A 14,509-nucleotide genomic window follows, 5' to 3' on the forward strand; every position below is an offset into this window, starting at 1 on the left:
GATTTTGGTAATTCTCAGTATATAATTAACATTGAGATGTGGGAGCGCACTAGTGCCTCTCTCCCTGTGTGCGTTCGAATCCCGTGGTTTGCATGTGTGTCACACCCTTTGTGTTAGTCTAGTTTTTTAAATTAACATTAAAATCCATGCAAGATTTTAGATTTCTGAACTGTGAAAACAATCACTAGCCCTTTTGCACTAGATTTTAAATTTTATGTTTGTAAAACCAACTAAAAAATTAGCCAATTCCCAATCGACGAAGGTAATACTTATTTACTGGATTAAATATTATAACACAAGAATATTTTTTAGTTTTATACAATCAGATTGATTTGTAAAATCGAGTGAGAATGAGTTCAAAAATATTCATAAAATTTACTTAAAGGTGAAAACAACACATGTTAATAGGAGGCGAATTGATGTGTGGGCATGCCCTGCAGCCTGCGCCTCCTATTAACACGTGCTGTTTCACTTAGTAGTAAAATTCATAAATATTCTCTCACTAATTCTCAGTCAAGTTTACACACAGGGTGGTGAGAGTATGGGGCGGGCCAACTAATGTAGCAATGAGATTGCCGGTTTTCTTTTCTGTTTCCTGCCCGTTTTTGTTGGTTTTTATTTATTTGTATCATTTTGTCTCTTTTCTGCACATTCTTTCGTTTTTCTCTTTTCTGCTTTCACGCATTTTTTCCTTTTACCTTTTTTTGAAAACTTCAAAATTGACAAAAATCATGATTTTTTAATACATACCTTTTGGAATGCGTAGATAATTTTAATACTACTAATATATTTTTGAGTACACTCAAACATTTTTTAAACATTGAACACATGAATATTTCTATTAAATTGTTAGTATTGTTTAAACTTAATATTTTTACATTCATGATTTATTTTTAATTTTATTAACATTTTAAACTTTATAAAAATCCTATAATTAATAATATTTTATTTAAATTTGATAAATATTTCTTTACAGATGTCGTGTAGATCTGATGTTTTCTGGGATCCAACGCATGAATCTTAAAATGGTGACACACAACAATCCTCATGAGGCACACTATTCACTCCCATGCACCCTTCCAAAAACGACGCAATTGTTTCCTCCCATACACCATTGCTAAAGAATGACCCCGTGTGTAGCATGTCTCCCCGTAGATGTACCATCTCAAGTACTTGAAGAATGTAAGTAACTTATCTTTGGGGCATGGAACTTGGGCCTGCTATACCATGGCAACTCATGAACATATGGGCAACATCATATATTTTTTTAGCACATCATATATTTTTTCATTTTGAGCATGAAACAATTCTCCATTTTTTTGGCATGAAAAATCTCTACGTTAAAACATGACAATCCCTGATGATTTCATGGGAGTTTTTCTTTATTGTGAGAGAACATTGCTAGGACGTCGTTCGCTTGAACGAGCCTTCCGAAGGGAACGTTCATGCGTGTGAGGTTCTTCATGTAGGGAACGTCAACCACTTATTAGTACCCTGTATCTAACTTGAACTATTATTTTTATTTTTACAGTTCATAAGTTTTTAAAAATACAATAAAAACCGGCTGAAAGAAAAGGAAGAGAGGGGAAACTCTTTGCGTTCTTGCTCGGCAATGGGCCTCCACGAGCTCGGCCTTTCTCCGAGCCGTGCGCACCGCGTGCGTCCTCCACGAGCGGGTGACGAGAACCGGCCCACATCGCGACCTAAACCCTCGCCGAAAATCCCCCACTAGCGCTGCTGACTCTATCAGTTACGGCTACCCATCGCTCCGCCCTCTTCGCCTCTCTTCTCAGCGGCAGTCACCAGCGCCGCCGCCCCCGGACGCGAGCTCCTCCTCCGGGCGTCCCTCCCAAGGCATGACCGGCGCTGCGCCCGCCCTCCTCCACCACCACGGTACCGCACAGCCCCCACCCCCCTCCCGTCCGCGGCCCGCCCGCCCGCCTCCCTCCCCACTGTTTCCGGCTACCCGTCTACATGCCGTAGGGTCCAGTCTCGTCTAGGGTTTCGAGATTTCCGCCGCGCGAGGAGCCGCCTGTCTGCTCCACCGCCGCTGCCGCCCACCGCGCGTTTCCCCTTGTGTCTGCGGCGTGCAGCAGTGGTACACTGACCCGTAGCAGTGGTAGCCAGGAGCAGCAGCAGCACTACTGCGGTACTGCGCTAGCACTAGTTAGGCCGCTGCGTACGCACCCCTGTCGCAGAGGTGCTCAACGTGTGGGAACTCGGCCTCGTCTTAGTTGGGGGCAGAATCATACATGTGCGCACTCCCCAAATTGTTATCTCTGGTGAATTGTGAGATGGATCCTGTAGACATCCTACCAAGGGGCAGTGATAATTCGGCTAACACAGAGAGTGGCTTGGGACAAAACTTGCATCTAGTGATATTGGAGCATTTCTGAATTTATCTTCTCGATGATGGCATACGTGATGGGCAGTTAGAAAAATGTGGCCTGGTTTACCTGCAATATCTAGCTCGTTAGGTAGTAAGAGGGGATTTGAATCCATTTCTTATCCTCATTCCTCAGCTAGCTGTAGTGGTCTTTGCTGCTGGTCCAGATTATGCAAGTTGAGCCGCTTCATTTAGATTTATATGCCAATCATCTTGCCCTCAAGTCAATGTATATATCAATTTGCCATATTTATTCATGTATGAATATGATAGCTGATTGCCTATTAAGTGGATCAGGGTTGTACAAACCACTCAAGTGGAATATGTATGTATTCAGTATGCACATTAGATGGCATATGCAGCTCACACTTCCTGCAGTTCTACAGCAACTGCCTAACTATTTTGGGGGGATCGTCCCTTTAGATCCCTTGCACTGTCCTCTCTTCCTGGATTGACTTTAAATGTTGTCCGTTAGATGTCTGCTAGCGTAAATTTTCCCGCTATCTGAAACCAAATCTAACTTGTTCAAAGTAGACACGAGACACTTGGTATCCCAATTTAATTCATACAAGACTGCTGTTGCTCGCTATTTCCGTGTTTGCCGCTAGCAGCAGGCGCTTGTACTCGATTGCACATGGTGTAAATGTGCATCTCTTCTACGTTGTTCGGCTTTAATTAGGTGTTAGTTGATTCATGAATATGCACAGAGTAACTGTATGGTGTTCACCTCCACTTATGAAGCAGCACTGTATGTGTATTAGAGATCCACCGACAGGTCACGTTAACGGGCTCATACTCATTAACTCGTCTTATGATCTGTTCAGGATAGAGCTGTGTCTGGCTGTAGTTCATGTTATGATACACTCCTCTTGTACTCATGACTTGCGTTTGGGGGCGTAAGTGACTGGAATATTTATTATTTCCCATATAAGCTAATTCTGAATTACAGTCCATTTTCTTTCCGTTGTCAAATGCCTTGTTTTGCCTATGTGGATCTCGACATGACCGTTGCCAGTCCAGTCAAAACTTCAAAGTGTTCTTGTTTGTAATGTAATTGTTCGTTGCCACGGATATTATGTTTATTTTCAAACTTCACATATTTCTGACATGTTGTGTACCGTTCCATCTTAAGCTGCCCACTTCCCACTAGTCTGCCAAGCTTCTTCCAAAGCAATAACTGATGTATACTGTTTATTTTTCTGCCCAGGAGTTTCAAGCAGAGCAACATTACCTGTCTATCATGGAAATAGCAGATTCGTCCCAGGATCTTGTTTCCTGAGCAAATCAACTATTTTGGGCCCATTGACTGTGTCTTTGGTTTGTGGTGCTAGCCCCAACAACCATAGACCAAGGAATCCAGATATCTCACGACAACAGAAGAGGGGTTCTTCATCACGGGGGAAAAGCAAGCCATTCCAAGAAAGGGACGACTCTGAGAACAATGATGAATTTGATAGTGATACAGTATCCTCCAAAAATGGACCACCTATATCTTTGACAAGCAACTCACGTCCCCATGCAACATCAGCTCCAGGGGAAAGGGAGAAGGAGATTGTAGAACTGTTTAAAAGGGTTCAAGCGCAGCTGCGAGCAAGGGGAAAAGGCAGGGAGGACAAGAAGCCTGAACCTGCAAAATCTCAGGGCGAGAGGGGAAGTGTCGATTCCCTTCTTAATTTGCTCAGGAGACACTCGGTGGACCAAAAACGAAAGAGCAGCGATGAGAAAGAACAGAATTTTGATCAGACATGGAGAAGCAGTGATTCTGGAAACAAGCAAAGTTCAAGGATATTTGGCACGAAGAACGACACTCAGGAAGGGCAGAAGCCACCTCCTGCAACCTTCCAGAGACCGCCTTCAAGCTTCAGACGAAGATCTCCTGTTCCTGGGGTTAAGTTCCAGCTTGTTACCAATCCAGATGCTGGTGCCAAGCCTGTCGTCAATGGCATGACTGAAGCTGGACTGGAAGCCAAGGCACCACTGGAGGAGGAGATCGCCCCAGATGGACCTGATTCAGTCTCCCCTTACGAACCGGACTCCGTGATAGCATCAGAAGGCGCATCTTTGGATGACTTTGTTGTTCCAGACGATGAATCGGACTTGTTAGATACCAGTGAGCCTGATGATTATCTGGAACCGTTGGATGATGTTGATGATGATGTTGATGACGTTGCAGATAGCAGCGCATCCCATGATGACAGTCAGGAAGGCAGTCCTTCCGTGGAAGTTTCTGACCTGAGCTCACTCAAGGTCACGGAGCTGAGAGAGCTGGCGAAATCTCGAGGACTCCGGGGTTACTCGAAGATGAAGAAGAGCGACTTGGTCGCACTACTGAGCGACGCTTCCTGATCAGTTGGTGACGCCAATCCTGCTCGAGCCCACCGTTTTGCTTCCCTCAGCCATGGTCATGTGCACAAACGACCTCCCCATTCCTATTTCGCCAAGACCAGTGCCCTTTTTCTTAGATAGAAAGTTGTAAATGAGCAAGGTTAACTTTTCCCCGTTCTTTGCTGATCTGTTGCTGTCTCCTTTGGCTGTCATGTCCTAGCTTGGTTAGTTAATTAGCTGAACCCTGTTATTAGAGTTATTAAATAAGTGAAAGCTGTAAGCCCGCTGGGGCATTTGTTTTGCTTCCCTCAGCCATGGTCATGTGTCTCCTTTGGCTGTCACGTCCTATCTTTGTTGTAGGGTAGGCAAGGCAAGGCAAGGCAGTGTTGGTTCCCCTCCTCGTTCTGGTGGATTGCTCGTCAGTGAGCTCGTAAAGCTGCAGCGGCTCGTTGGTGGCGCTGATACTGTTCTGATTTCGTTGCGCTCATATCATCAGTCGTTGATGTACTCAACACAGTCTGGATGGATGCTGCCAACCATCTCTTTTATCATCAAATATGAAAAAGGATACTGGTAGTACACATGCATGCATGGTATTTTCCCTTTCTTTTTCTCTGCAGCAGAGAGGCCGGCCGGCTGGCATTTGGCAATACGGCCCTGTGCAATCAGGACTGCGGCTGCGGCTGCAGCTGCAGCTTTCCTCGTGAGGGCATCTTCAATGGTTGTAAGATAGTTGTTGGTAATTTTGACACATAGGATTTTTGATGATGTGTCATTGCAATAAATGAGGAAAGAGAACAAGGTTGTATGTAAATTAACCAACACCCTTGCACAAGCTCCAATGTAGAATGAGAGAGCACCTTATTTATTACCTCACATCTTATTGGGCAAACTAGATACAACCCATTGGAGTAGTTGTATGTTAAGGTGTTGGCTGATGACATGACATATTTTACCAACAAGCTAACCAACAAACTGTTGGAGATGCCCTGATGAAGAAAGAAAGCAAAGCAAAGCAATGCGAAGCAGTCCAGTCCATGGCCTCAGCAGCATTATTGATCGGCTTCTGTTCCTTCTGCTGGCAAGGGTAATTAAATACTCATGATCCACGCGCTCCATAATCTAGGCCGATATCTGTGCTTTGGTTTCCGGGGGCCGTCAGATCTGGGCGATTGGACGGTTAGTTGGATCCCCGTCTCACGTGCCCCTGCTTCCTCGGCCTGGCCTGCCCTCCCAGGGCCTGGCTGGCTCTGCATATTGTGTGTGTGCCAGTCTGTCTGTGGTGTGAAGCACTGATTAAAGCTGCCCCATTTTGATACGGTCGCAACGGTGCATGGTACTACCCCCTCTAGCAGCGGTGGTAACCAGTCTCTGTCCCAGTCCATGTATTTCACAAATTACTTGTTGCAGAAATGGATGAAAATAAATGTATATAACAATCCCCAGTCCCGTCATCACCAAGGAAAAGCCACCACTTTGTCCGGTCCCCTAGCTTCAGTTGTTTCTTTCTCCTTTTAGCATTTCCTTTTTCAATTCTAGGCATGTGTTGGATGCATGATAAGACGAGCATGCAACAGAGAGAGGAAAGGAAGCATCCGCATCATGGTTAGTTAGGCCATGGGCGGTGGTGATTCGCTGCTAGAGCTGGTCCAATCCAAGCAAGCAAAGCACGGACGGAGCCGGCGGCTGGCCGGAGAAAGAAAGAGCGGCCAACTGTTGAAACTCCCGCTTGGAATTAAAGCACAAGGAACGGTGCTAGGTAGCTGGGGGCTGGCCGGGGTAGCTAGCCGCACTGTTGCTAGGGCGCGGCCGACACTGTTCGCCGGGCAGCGCAGTGCACGGGGCAGGGAGCACGCATGCATAGTGCGCGCACTAGTTCGAAACCGAGGCCGCGTCTAGTCCACATCACCCGCCCGCCCCGCCCGGCCGCGTATATCTCCTGCCATACCCATAATCCATATGTGTGTGTCCATGCCAGTGCGGCAATGCCAATGCCAATGCCAATGCCAATGCCATGCATGGGCGCGAGTGCGCGCATGTGTGCCGCTGTGCGCATGGGCGGGCCGGTCAGTCCACGCACGGCCGGACGCGCATGCTGTACATGTGTGGCCTGCCTTGCCCTGCGGGAGTGCGAGGTCGATTTGAGACAATCGGATCGACATGCATGCAGCCAGGCCAGCCCAGCCAATTACTACGTAGATAGGTACCAATGATGTGCCTGTGCGTGGCACGCACAACACTTATTCTACGTACGAACAATCCACGACGACGAGCCTGCCTTGGCAGTTGGCACGACGGTTTGCGAGGCCAGGCCAGCAGTGATCATACGTACGTACGTACGCACTCTTCCACGTGGAACGTGCGAGGCAGTGGGCGCATGCATGCCTGAGGAGTTTGTCCCCCCGGCCCCGATGGCCAAGGATTTCCCTACACCACGCCGAGCGGCCTACGTACGTAGGGCACTGTAGGCGATGTCACCGTCTAAGTTTAGCCATGGTCCTCGCGGATGGGACGACGACGACGATGACGACGATGATGCGCGCCCCGGCCCTCCCTCCCTCCCTCCATCGTATCAGGCGCATGCAGGCAGGGTCATGCATGGTCACGCAGCCAGGCAGGGTCATGCATGGTCACGCAGCCAGGCAGGGAGCACGCCGCTGACCGCCCGGCCGGGCGCGCGCGCGCGCTTTCTCTGGTCCCCGGCGTACGTACAGCGACGGAGTCACGGAGTCGTGCCGGTCCTGGCTCGCTGGCTGGCTGCTGCGACTGCATGCGACACACCCAGGGCCGGCCGGCAGCACGACTTGATCCGGCCGGTCGACTGGCGCGATGCATGGATGGACGGATGATTAGCGACGCACTGTGCGCGCGTAGGCCCCGGCCTTTTAAGGCCACAGTGAAGCCGGCGTACGTCTACACATGGTGTGTATGTATGTGTCTGTGTCTGTGTCTAGCTGGCCGGCCGGCCCCATCCACACGTCGACGCACATGAATGAACAAATACTCCTGCATACGTACAGATACAGGTGCGCGAGCCCGCGCTTGCGCTGTTGGAGCATATGCACACCAGACCTTGTTATGTATCATGGCCGCCACCAAAACGGCCACCTTTTGACCGCCCCAAATATGTTCAACGTACTCCTACGTGCATATCTAACCCGTCACATCCGTCGATCATATCATATCCTACAGCGAACAGCGAACAGCTACAGCCGTCCGTCCGTCCGTCGCCTGGGGCTGTCTAGTCGACTCTCGTCTCGTGAGAATCAGAATCTGAATCAGAGGAGGTGGCGCTGCCTGTCGCTCGCTCGCATGCATGCATGCATGCCTGTCTGTCCGGAGCCGATCGAATCGAGCCGCCGCTGTGGTAGCACAGTGTCAGCCTAACCTTTGTAGGCGCAGCTCCTGCCCAGCCCGGCCGGCCGGTAGCTACCTATCCTTCCTCTGGTTAATGATGATACCATGCGGCTAGCAAAGCGTACTTGCACACATACTCACCGGGGTAACGAGGATATATGCAGCAGCAGGTGTGGACGAGGACGAGGTGGCCGTGGAGGGACAAACGGTCAAATGTGGCAGGACATAAACTGTGTGCGCACGGCGCTCAGCCCAGGCTAGCTAGCTAACTTAGCTGTGACCTGCGAGATCTAGCTATTGTTAGACTGAGCCTGAGTGAGATCGTCGTCGTCGTGGTGAGCGGTGTGTGCGTGTGGGGATGGTACGGATCTTGGAGGGGAGGGAACACTGGTTGTACCGTGCCACGCAAATGCATGCCATGGCCATGGCCATGAAGTGCCATGGGGGAGATGCGTACGCACGCTGGATGCGGTAGACTGGCCATGTACGCGCGCGCCTAACTTAAGTACTATGCTACTGCCTACTGGTCAGTCGTATGCATGCATGCATGCTGCGCCAGTACTGCATGCGTCTCTCTCTTGCCTGTGCTGTGCTGATGGTGGTAGAGTGCTGGATAGCCATAGCTTAGGGCCAGCCACTTTGCTCTACAGTCCCGCGCGCTTTAGCTAGCTGCCTTCCTTTATTTGGACAGACATTCCATGGCTCGCCAAACTCCACTGCTCCTCGCTTGCCCACCATGGCCATGGCCATCCCTCCATCCCACGCCTTTCCTCCTTTCCTTTCTTTACCCTGCTCCGCTGTGCGCTGCTTACATACATGCATAGCTACCCTCTAGTGTAGTGTAGTAGAGTAGCTTAAGCTTACCACCACCACTACTAGTACCACTTCCCCGTATCTTCTTGGACTACACTACGCTACACACTACCACTACTACTACTGCTGCTCACCCATCGATCTCAGCTCCCATTCGTTCTTCAGCAAGCCGGACGAACGCCTTTTCCCTGGCCGCCAAGGACGAAGCATGCATGCATGTTAACAATCCCATCGACTCATGCATGCACACACCACTCACTCCCTCAGTCTAGCTATGCATGTAGCCAACCTATACTCGTGTATGATGCAAGTACGTACGTGCCATGTCTCCTCTCCTCGCGACTACTATATATGTACGCATGCATGTGGGTTATCCTCATTGCTAGATCAAGTAGTAGACGGCATCCACGAGCGGATATTGATGTGACGAGAGAGGGCACATGTGTATGATGACGTGCTTCATTATTGAGTGATCGATTCTGTCAATGGCCGAGGCCGTCTTGTCCCCCTCACCGATTTATTGGCTATATAGTTGGGTGCTACATTGACAAGGCTGCTAGTCCCCATCACTGTCACCAGATTCTACACACATCCAAATTAATTAACTAGCCAGATACAAGTCACATGGAACCTGTTTGCAACCACAGACAGCAAGTCGTTTTCTTGATTTAGATAGATAGGACTGCACTTCCTCACATGCAAAGTTAACCACACCACCAAAATATCGTATGCGTTGATAGCTACAGTCATCACAGTTCTAAACCGCTTGCTATAATTGGTAAGTGTTTTGACTTTTCAATCACACTCCTATTGCACATTGCACCGTCACGCATCAAGATATAACCAATAATTTGAGCGGAGAGCGGGGGCAATACGTAGCACTAACAATTGACACAAGTGTCATTTTCTTATGGAGGTCTTTCCTTCCAAATATATAAGCTAGGATGACAAGCCACCTTCATTTTAGAAGATGATGGAGGTCATCCAAGCTCCATGCGGATGGTTGCACGAAAAACACTATAAGTAACTATAAATATGTTGATAAATTAAGGAGATATGTTTGCTATCGGTCAATTTGCCTTGTTTTAGTTTCTTTCCTGGAGCTATTGATCCGTAAGAACCATTCCGTAAACACCGTGTGTATCGTATGGGAGCACATATTGGGCTCAGGTATGCTTGGGCGGGAGCATCTGTAGACACTGCCAGTCACATTTTCCCCATAAATATTGTTTTGATTTACCTCATTGTCATCCTAACCTTTTTTTTGTTTGTATTTATCTGCTTATACAATTTTGCCCTTAAATACTATTGGAATTATGACGTCAATTTTTAGACATGGCAAATCTTGTTTATTCGCGTGGGAATGGCAAATTTAGTTTACATGCATGGTAAAGTTTTTGGCAAAAAATGAACAACCAACTAAACTTGCCATCCTCGACGAACATGACTTGCCATGAAAAATGTTTGATTTGCAAATGCCTAAAAATATGAGGGTGGCTAGATATCCGAGTCCATTATCTTTGCCCTACTCTGGAGCCAGGGCACAATGGCATTCAGGAGATAATACATCAGCTAGAAGTTCACTTAAAAGTTTTCCTTCTTTCTTGAATTGGTCATCTTGATAGCATGTGCCATTTGGAACACCCACAATGATTTCATCTTCAAAGGCATTCCTCCAAGTTTATATGCTTGTAGGAAGTGGTTCGACGAGGAGCTCACCTGTATATTTCTTTGGGCTTAGAGGAAAAGATATACACAGACATGGGTCAAATCTTTTAGATAACTCTGATTTCAGGTCTAGTTGATTTACGACCCATGTGAAAAAACATCACTCTTACTTTTGCATATACCAAATAATATCTTATAACAAAAATGACATATATACACTGCATCATGTAATTTGCTAGTATGATTTTCATCTAGGCCCGATCTGGACCCGTCTGGGTAGTTGGTCCGACATCTGCTCCCGCGTCCTCGCTGCGTTTGCTGTGGTGAGACGACGATGGTGTCCTCGTGATTGTGGTGACGCATGTTGGTGGTTGGTTGGCATGGTGGAGCTAAAGATTGGTCCTGGAAGGTGGGTGCGAGGGGTCGGAAGAAATCTCTGTCGGATCTGGCGATACCGGTGCGGTGACGCTTGCAGGCGCCGCCACCCTTTCTGAAGGGCATTGGATGTACCTCTCCCCCACTGCCCTCCGTGTGCCGGGAGAAATCCTAGGACTTTTTCGGACAGCAGTGTCGTCGTCGTCGCAGTCCTTCTTGAAGGTGTTACTTGGCACGCGGCAATCCAATGACACTGGAGTGTCGCGGAATTCCCCGGTGGACGCAACAGCTGTTACGAGACACTACAACTTTCGTTGATCCGGTGCTGCTCGCATTTTTCTCTTGTCTTTCTTTTTGACATGATTGTGCTGCATGTCCTAGCACCTATCATTGGCTATATTGCTTGGTTGCTTTGTAATACAAAGCGGGGGGAAATCCTTTTTCGTGATTTTATTCATGTAAAGAAAAATTGGTAGTCACTAGGACTTTATGTTGAGAATTGTGTGCAACTAATAATTTACTAAAGATTGTACCACACTTTTTTTTGCGACTATATGTCCCTCACAATGTACCATGGTATATGTCCACCAAGTACTCCACATATATGCGAATCAATCGATATTCCCAAGCCATCAGGGTTTTAGTTCTAAATTTGACATTGATGCTCACAATTTTCTGAATTTTTTCGAGGCCTTCTGACAATGTGCGTTATGTGGGAGGAGACATTTCCGTGAACTACAACGACGTCTGTGGCAATTTCATGAATCTCACGATGATGTGCTGGCTCAGTCACTCAGAGGTGCTCATAACGATAGGGTATGCGTGCATGCATTTATGAGGGTTAGTGCATGCGCGTATGCACTTGCGTCTACGTTTGTACCATTAAAAAAATACTCCACATATATTCCACATCATGTTTTTGTTATCGGGCAAAGTTGGAAGGTTGGAAGGAGGAGTAGGATCCTATGAGAGACCAGTACCCTTAATTTCAATTTAAGAACACAAAATCAAAACGACAACATTTCATATCTTGTGAAATTTATTTACACTAGAAATTTTTGGGTCAGAGGACGGTCTGGTTACTGACCCGTCGATAACCAAAAAGGCCGACATGTAATGAATAAACTTGGAAATAGTCATTTTTTTGGGGTCAACATTGACGGTGAAACTGTAAATATCATACACATGTATGCACACAGGACACAGCACTCGCATTGTTGCGGTTCAAAAGGCGTGAAAATATGTGACTAGTGGGGCGCCAAGTTGCACAGACGTTTGCACGTATGCGAACAGTGAAGGGCTAGATAGGTAGCTAGGGTGGGGATTGGAACGAACCAACAACAAACGTTGCCCATCTTCCCTGTTTATCTTTCCCCCCCTCTTCCCAACCGCGCAAGGTGTATTCTACTACTTCCATCCTTCACCATCTCTCCTAATCATTCCGGGGCTTTTTTGACCGATTAGGATGCGTCCTGGCGTCGCGCATACGGCGGAGCATCTCCCGCGGCCCCCGCCGCAACAGTGCCGATCCACCGGCCGGTGGCTGCTAGCTCAATGATACGCCCCGGGCCGGCCGGCCGGCCGGATACCGATCGACTGATCGGTGTTCCGGCAGGCCCCAGACTGAGCACGGAAAATATATCTGGTTCCTCTCTCTATCCCCTCCTCCCTCCGCTTGATGTTATTTGATGATTCTGATTGTTAGACCGCGACCGATCATGCTTTGCTCAACTGCTTACAGTGCACGTAGCCATCGTCTCTTGGCTTTCTTTCGTGCCTACTTTGGAAAGCGATCAGCCGTCCAATCAGCATGAGATCGAATTGGTTATCTGGTTGGCCATTGCATGCGTCTGTGACTCTGTGTGCATGATTCGTTTTACTTGTGTGAGAGAGAAGAGAAGCAAGGAAATATTAGGGTTTTGGATCTAGCTAGCGAGTGGGCTCGAGGGAGAGGACATGGCCAGATCTAGCTAGCTTCGCTTAGGTAGGTTGGGATCCAGGAGGGGTACTAGCGCAGGACTGTGGCGTGTATCCTGCCCGCTGCCGGCCATCTCTCTCGTGCTGGTCGATTCCAAAAGCCAGGCTAAAAATTACCATTCCGCATGCAACTAAGTTTCACTTGTCACTGTCGTCCCCCGTCGTCTCCAAACAAGTTTCAAACTCTTTCTCCTGACAAGCGACTGTACTGCTAGCCACCAGATCAAGGGTGAGTGCGTGTTCCATGAACATGCATGCATGTGCAGAGAAGACGACCGTTGTGGGAGTCACCTGTTGACGCCTTGTGATCAATCCCAAGTGGAAAATTTTCTAGCTTATTATTAGCCTGTCAAGTCCAGGAGAATTATTGCGCATGTCGCTCCACCTGCTGCAGCAGCTGCCCGCCCGGCATTTCACACATTCGATTGTCTCCTCTGCTTCAATTCCAGTCGCTTCATTCATCGCCTCATAGGAGGAGAGCGCACTGCTGGTTTAATTTACTGCCCCTTTATTTATTGGGTCCGTCCAGATACACAGAGATTAGATTCTGTCTATGCATTAAATATGTCTCCCTGCCCTAGCCCATGATCGTCAACAGATCTAATCCCAAAAATGAGTGGCTTAAATCGTCCAGGGCATAGCTAGATCCCATTTGATATATGTTTTTCTTCTAAAAGCGGAAACCTTTTGTTGCATTTATATGGGTGAGAGCATTGGCTAGTTTCCATCTTTTTATTTATGCTTTTGGGTTTCCATGAGTTCCCCCAGAAAACTCATTACCTCTGTAAAATGAATCCACTTTCTCCTCTGAATGAAAAGGAAGCCAGCCCATCTGTAGTGAATATGTCACGGACTTCCGAAACATCGTAATTATATTACTAGGATTATCAAGAAAAAAAATATTTTTATGAGAGGAAGGAGTTTCACGCATAAATTGATGACCAACATATCATCTTCAAGACCACAGGTCAAGGTCTAGAAAGCCTATATCTTAGATTGAGGGTAGTACAAGAAAACGTGCCAAGATCTTGACAAACCACACTATGGTTTCGAAACAAAGCCATAGGAGAAATCATTACATTATTGTAATGTCTTCTTTGATGATACAGTAACATCGTCTATCTTGAGAAATCTCATTCCAATAGACACGTGCTTGGAAGAAATGTCATATTGATTTTTTTTGACACCCCCCTTGGTTGTAGCCCCATCCTACCTTGGTATTGTTACTTGATGATGTTCTTCCTATGACACTGCCCCCACCGTATTTTTCTTTCTCATATTTTCTCTTAAAATAATCAATGCAAAACCCTAAAACTTTCACTATATCTTCCAAAAAATGACGACGACAATGCCTACGTTAAAAAGCTTGGGGTGTTAGTTTAAGGTGAACACCATAGACCATTAAAGGATTCTAGAGGTCCATCATAAATTCATTTTTGTATATGAGTACTAAGAGTCTAAGAAGACATATGAAGAATGAGTGGTGCCTAGACTCGACATGCTCCTGCCATTGAGAGTGCACATCATCATGGTCTTCAGTTTGTCGTGAAAAAGAAACCATCTAAATATTTCTGCGTTGTTTGAGACACATGATCCCCAGAAAATAAC

The 14,509-nt window shown here is 47.2% G+C and overlaps 1 protein-coding gene across 1 annotated transcript; it reads left to right on the forward strand.

Moving 5' to 3' along the window:
• The first annotated feature begins 1,741 nt into the window (after positions 1-1,741).
• Positions 1,742-5,017, forward strand: LOC123402767 (SAP-like protein BP-73). The gene is made up of 2 exons (XM_045096727.1): positions 1,742-1,893; positions 3,594-5,017. The coding sequence occupies exons 1-2, from the start codon at positions 1,857-1,859 to the stop codon at positions 4,730-4,732; spliced, it is 1,176 nt and encodes a 391-aa protein (XP_044952662.1). The 5' UTR covers positions 1,742-1,856; the 3' UTR covers positions 4,733-5,017.
• Positions 5,018-14,509: the final 9,492 nt, after the last annotated feature.

The sequence above is a fragment of the Hordeum vulgare genome, chromosome 6H (genome assembly GCF_904849725.1).
Source record: "Hordeum vulgare subsp. vulgare chromosome 6H, MorexV3_pseudomolecules_assembly, whole genome shotgun sequence".
Taxonomy (NCBI): domain Eukaryota; kingdom Viridiplantae; phylum Streptophyta; class Magnoliopsida; order Poales; family Poaceae; genus Hordeum; species Hordeum vulgare.

Excerpts from the sequence above, each read along its gene's own strand:
- LOC123402767 (XM_045096727.1), top strand. The coding sequence starts at position 1,857 with ATGACCGGCGCTGCGCCCGCCCTCCTCCACCACCACG. Across the intron at positions 1,894-3,593 it reads CGCCCTCCTCCACCACCACG|GAGTTTCAAGCAGAGCAACA; the intron begins GTACCGCACAGC and ends TTTTCTGCCCAG.